General features: G+C 31.3%; 1 protein-coding gene across 2 annotated transcripts; it reads right to left on the bottom strand.

Moving 5' to 3' along the window:
* Nucleotides 1-1,512: 1,512 nt before the first annotated feature.
* On the bottom strand, nt 1,513-6,383 carry LOC139481073 (F-box only protein 30-like). Of its 2 annotated transcripts, none has more exons than XM_071264146.1 (3): nt 6,197-6,383; nt 2,357-4,029; nt 1,513-1,800 (listed from the first exon to the last, which is right to left on the bottom strand). In XM_071264146.1, exons 1-3 carry the CDS (start codon nt 6,249-6,251, stop codon nt 1,582-1,584), a joined length of 1,947 nt encoding a protein of 648 aa, XP_071120247.1. In that variant the 5' UTR covers nt 6,252-6,383; the 3' UTR covers nt 1,513-1,581. The 2 variants fall into 2 exon arrangements, with proteins under 2 accessions (XP_071120247.1, XP_071120249.1); XM_071264148.1 differs by having other exon boundaries at nt 6,180-6,370.
* Between the last annotated feature and the right edge of the window lie 75 nt (nt 6,384-6,458).

Genomic DNA, 6,458 nt, shown 5'->3' with positions numbered 1-6,458 from the left:
AGAATAAAACAAATTTATATAGTTCTAATTTGTATTATGCTAATGTGATATCCACCTACATATATATTTTGTTGGTATGGTTCCTTTTCAAATAAACAAACAATAAAAAAAAAAACCTTGTTTAAAACATATTTTGTAATAAAGAATTAATGCCAATTAATAAATAAATAAATTAACTAATAAATAAACACAAAGAAAATTTTAACACATCTATGAAAAGAATGTCAAGCACGCTACAAACAAAAAAACAAAACTTAGCTATGATTTAACAACAAAACAATATACATCACATAAACAGCAAAAGTACATGATATGGAGATTGGACAAATATAACAAAGAAAAAACTCTTCAAATCATTTGTGATCATAAAAACGGTGTGATTGTTAACATATAAAATTACGAACATGTGTAAGTTACCTGGGTATTTATAATTTTTTACAAACTTCAAGGTCTCCAAAGTATATTACAACCTTACAATTTAACCCACTTGTTTTGGTGACCATGCCTAACTTTATAAGTTATTAAGACATACATTTATTATTCATATTAGAATGAACATGTTGTCTTCAGTTCCAAAGTGGACTTGCATGTTTAATGTTGCATCTTTGGCAAATTTAACCTTATATGGTTTGGCTGGGATACCAATTTACATGGATCAACTTGTTCCAAAGTGGACTTGCATGTTTAATGTTGCATCTTTGGCAAATTTAACCTTATATGGTTTGGCTGGGATACCAATTTACATGGATCAACTTAATCTGATTAAGTGCCTATTGCCTAACCACAAATTAAAAGGATGAATGCAGTGCAAATTATGTTGTCTTCAGTTCCAAAGTGGACTTGCATGTTTAATGTTGTATCTTTGGCAAATTTAACCTTATATGGTTTGGCTGGGATACCAATTTACATGGATCAACTTAATCTGATTAAGTGCCTATTGCCTAACCACAAATTAAAAGGATGAATGCAGTGCAAATTATGTTGTCTTCAGTTCCAAAGTGGACTTGCATGTTTAATGTTGCATCTTTGGCAAATTTAACCTTATATGGTTTGGCTGGGATACCAATTTACATGGATCAACTTAATCTGATTAAGTGCCTATTGCTTAACCACAAATTAAAAGGATGAATGCAGTGCAAATTTTATATAGGCCAGTATACAAAATGTACAAACTAGCAAAACTAAGAAATAAAATATCCATGAAAATACAAATAAAATTCACAAAATTTGGACCCATGAAATGATTAAAATAGTTTCCATTTTTTTTTTGGTCTCAAACATGATAAAGAGTAATAGAAGAAACTTTCTGTGCAAATAGAAATCATAATCATTGAATTATTATCTCCCTTTTACTATTTTTTTTCAAAAACTTCCTTTTTCTACATGTTGTTGTTTACAATTAATGTTTCCCAAAGCAATCATACTTTGTGTATCTATTTTCTGATGCTGTCAAAAATTTTGCAAAATCAGGCTCACTATATACATGATATAAATAAATAATTATCAAATATATTTGTTTGTTTGTGTGAAATGTATGACACATTTACTGAAGACTTTTGATATGTAAATTTCCTGTTTCTTTCAAGCAGATATCAGTTTGAGTAAAGACTTGGTTGTATTTTTCTCTTCTGGTGCAGTTTTTATTGACATAAGTTCTGATGCAGGACAAAATGGTTCAGTTTTGATATTCTTGCTATTTTCCTGATTGTATGGACAGATCTTTAAATGCTCAAACAGACCATTCCCTGTATGGTATTGCCATTTCCTCACTGGAGTAAAGCTTGTACTAAAACACCATTTCTGAAAAGAGACATACTTATTAAAGTTTTTTTTTATAAATTTTGAATTTCAAACCTTTTTTTTTGTATACATTGTTCATAATTTCAAAGAAGCTTGTAAATACAAATATATGAATAACATTTTTTTGGTAAAATGATACGGCTGTGTTTCTGAAAAAAATCTGTCTTCACTGCTTAAGCTGTAGCTTTTTAAAATACAACGTACATTTACATATATAATTTGTTTTTACCTTCTTTGAAGGACAACATTATAACTTACATGACTAATGATTAACATGATGGATGCAAATCTTTGTGAAATGTTCAATGGATATTTAAATATTATTGTATATATATATATGTATATTTTAAATATACATATACTATATTATACTATAAATAATTTATAATATAGTCACAAATGTAATTACAACATACTTCTGGGGCTTATATTAATGCATGGAGTATTAAAAACTATTAACCCACTATTAATATATAAACACAATTAATACATGCATTCAACTTCTGGTATGTATTTGTTACTTTGTCCCCTATAAAATTTTAATACTTAAACCTACCCAGTATGCAATGGTCCATGAAGGTTTAACACCATCCCCTCTTGCCTGCCAAACTGGTATAACCATGCCCTTCTGGTCAAGGCGTGAAGCACAAACATCTCTTAATAGTTTTGAAGTTAAAGAGAGATTGCATAGACTGAAACTGTCTAAAAACACAACAATGTGTTGTAGCACCTCAAATGGAAGACAGTCAAGGTAAATCTTTCCATCAGAAGATGGGAAACTACTTGCACTATCACATAATCTATTGCACTGATATTTTGGAAGGATTTTTATGTTTGAGTCATATTTTTGTGATGTAGTTATCTCTGGAGTTGCTTCCCTTAGTTTTCGCTTATCTGACTCTATAACAGAGCAGTTTTTGCATTGCACTTCCTCCATTTTTTCTTCCTTCATTTGATCCTCTGAATTTGTAATAGCTAGCCCAAAGCTTTCTTGTAATGCGCTATGTACTATTTTCCCTTTAGGTTCTAAGGGAGATAACTTTTGACAAGAATAATCACATCCCATGTAGGCAAGGGGACATCTGAACTCCATCATTCCATTTAACCCACAGTGGATATCATTATGAACATTTTTGAAATGCCAGGGATACTCGTCTCTTCTAAAATCTTGAGCACAGAGAAAAGTATACATTTTCTTAGGCTTTGGTATATACTTTGATATGCATTCTATATCTAGACTAACTCCTAACAAATTATGCAATTTGATATCTTTTGTATAAACATCTTCTACTGATATTACTGTGTAGTCATCAGCTGACTCTGATAGATCACATGACTTTGGTTCTGACATTTTCTCACTAGAATCAACATCTAATGAGTGTTTAATTTTATCATTGTCAGTTTCATCTGTTTGATGTCCACTTGATTTTGCTTCTTCAGTTTCAGTGATCCCATGTAACTTTTGTGTCAGATGTTTTAGACCTGCTTTACCAAAATGATGGGAAAACAAGTCTAATGTTGCAGAAACGCTGTCAGCAGTTTGTTTTGAAGCTTTATGTAATTGATTAACGACTGTTTTTTGTAGTCCCGGCGGACACTTCTGACTTCCCCATGGTGTGTCTTCATCAGATGTAGCTCCTGATGTATCGTCTATAGTATTATCTGAGTCAATGGAAGAACTTCTGTTCTGCTCTAGAGGAACACTGGGGTATTTTTGTGTAAGTGAATTTTGGAAGATTTTTCTGATTTTTCTTGGAATTTTCATTGATTGAACAAGCATTCGCTGATCTCTGAGTGCTAATGCCACATCTAATTGAGTACATTTTACATGTTGGCTATCAAGAGGCAATGGTGTTGTTAAACATTCTTCTTTTGAATGCATTGGCCACCGATTCCACTCAACAACACACCTTTGGACACTTGCTGGACAAACACTTAAATGAGATGCCCTTTTACACCTTGCCATTTCCAATGGACACCCATTAGAATGGTTAATACATGGTACTTTTTGTTGGGAACAAATAAGTTCATGTTCTTCTTTCTTGCACAAGTGAAATCTGTGGCCACACATATTTTCACAGTCTGTCATTTCACAGCTGCTAAGTTGATCTGGTGTAATATTACACTTTTTGTTAACACATGACTCACAATGGGCATGAAGTAAAGACAAACTAAACACCATATCTTCCATAGCTTTTAAGTTCTCAGCTGCTGTTTCTCTTTGTTGATCTGGAAAAAAAGACCAGACCTTTTAATATAATTAGAACAATTGTATAAACTTATTTTTGCAGAGAAAGGTAGCTGTTCATTTGTATGAATTCCCAAAGGCAATTTTTCAATCAAGTGAATGAATAACATTCATGTCCATTGTCATGTTGAAAATTCTAAATTGTCATTGATTTCCTTTTGATCTTTAATCAACATTAAACTATGGGTAAACATGATAAATATCGTTTAATGAGGCAATACACAAAATAAAATAATGAAAAAAAATCACATTTTAATAATGTTTTCCTTATATTTGATTTCAGTTAATTGTAATTCACAATTTGTGTCTGTATTTTCGGGACAATGATGCAGACATAATGCATTTTGCAAGTTATTATATTGTACAAAGACAGTTATAAAAATATCTAATTAAACACAAGTAAAATTATTATCATAATATGACAGGGTATGTATTTAGAGGGTGCAACCTTTTCAGCCTTTATATTTCACATATTCGTTTTTTGACGTTTTATTCCTCGTTTACTCGTGTTTGGCTAGATTTGCGTGCTTTGTATTTCCCCTTATTTATTATCTGTGTTTCGTGTCAGTGCTCTTAATTTCTCTTGCATGTCCTGCATGATTTAAAAGTCAGTGTGTTATAATACCTTAATTCTCAAACTTGTGTAATCTATGTATATTGTTAACATTCTACTTTTGCAATATGTATGGTATTAATGAAGTCCATCAAATTACTATGATTAATATTTTTTTCAAATAAGATGCAAGTACCGGACACTAAAAGGTGACCGCAAGGTCTTAATGACCATTAATAATGACTGCATGATCTCCAAGAACGGCTGAGTAATAACTTCTGGTACTTTTTTCTTAATATTTACGATTTATTTCTCATGCTTCATTTTACCCGATTTTTGTTTTTCTTGCATCGTTTTTACGATTTTTATTTCATGTGTTTCCGTGTTCAGTACCCCCTCTAATTAATATGACTCTGTGTAATACAAAACAAATAATAAAATATCACAAATAAATGTAGCAATCTATATATTTATTGATAGAATATTAACTTTTTTGTCGCTAAATTTGTTTCTTTTGCATATTTTTAGAATATAAATTTGGAATAATCTTAATAAAAAAAAATAAAAAATCCTGTCGCTAAATGGTCTTCTTGTCACTAAATTATTCTTCTTGTCCCTTCTTGAAGCTTCTTGACCTGAATCCGGGTCCGTTCGCGCCCATTCACGTCCGCACCCACTCATGTTCGCCCCCTTTCATTTTCGCATCCTACATGTTCGCGCCCAATTTTAATTGGTTTTGTGTTTAATAACTTTGTAATCAAGTTTTGGCAAGTAGTATTCTTATAAGTATGATTGTTTTCATGGTCTCAAAATAAAGTGAGACAGCATTTTTTTTTGTGTTGAATAAATCTTAATCATGTTTTGGATAGTGTATTGTTAAAAATAATTATATTCCTTTCTAAATAAAGTGGGATTCTGCGGTCAACGTTTTATTTTGTGTTGAATAACTGTTTATCATGTTTTGGTTAGTGTATTGCTATAACTTTTGTTTCAATGACTTGTTTCAAAATGAAGTGAGATTCTGACTACGTTTCTTTTTTTTTTTTTTTGTGTGTTGATTAAATTTTATCATGTATAGTAATATATAATAGTGTATTGTTTCATTATTTCAGATCAAAGGGACCAAGCTGTTAAAAACAATTATCTTTTGTGTTTTTCATTTAAAATCTTCAATCTTTTACTCATACCAAGCTATAAATACATTCAGTATTTACACGAAAGCAATTAAAAACAACAATCATGATTTTCCAATTATTCAACTCGAATTTGAATTAAAATTGGGCGCGAACGAGTAGAGTGCGAACGGACCATGGGTGCGAACGTGCGAGGTGCGAAGGTGTAGGGTGCGAAAGTATATTGGGCGCGAACGGACCTGATACCGGTAACTTAGAAGGAATGTCATAATTCTTGTAGTTAAAAATTATCGAATAGAGTTTCTTTAATGGCTTCAATGTTAAACCTTGCACAATAATTTTAATCATTATCTTTTGTTCCCTCAGAAATTATCTGAATCTATATTCTGAATCAACCAATCATTTTGTTGCAATGTTGAGCTTTTTTACATTTTTTTTTAATTACCGGCTACTCCTACGTACAGTGCTTATATCTGCGCTGGTCATTCCGTGATATATAAGGGTAAATGTTGTTCATGTTAAATATATCAAGTTGAACACAATTACAATGGCCTTTTCAACACACAATCAGCTGATCTTCCATGTATTTGGTGTGGATGTCATAGGCATAGGATCTTCATTAATTCCATAGGGACTGCATGTTCAACATAGAAACAAACTGACGATTTGACCGGTGATAATAGAATTACAAAAGAATATTTATTTACATTACAAACAGTAAGAA

This window comes from Mytilus edulis, chromosome 7 (genome assembly GCF_963676685.1).
Source record: "Mytilus edulis chromosome 7, xbMytEdul2.2, whole genome shotgun sequence".
Classification (NCBI taxonomy): Eukaryota; Metazoa; Mollusca; class Bivalvia; order Mytilida; family Mytilidae; genus Mytilus; species Mytilus edulis.
This window is presented reverse-complemented; position numbering and strand designations above follow the sequence as displayed.

Bases quoted from the DNA above. Each gene is read 5' to 3' on its own strand.
- LOC139481073 (XM_071264146.1), bottom strand. From the start codon at position 6,251: ATGAACAACATTTACCCTTATATATCACGGAATGACCAGCGCAGATAT. The intron at 4,030-6,196 runs GTACGTAGGAGT...CTTTTTTTCCAG, and splicing joins CCAGCGCAGATATAAGCACT to ATCAACAAAGAGAAACAGCA. The intron at 1,801-2,356 runs GTAGGTTTAAGT...GTCTCTTTTCAG, and splicing joins CATGGACCATTGCATACTGG to AAATGGTGTTTTAGTACAAG.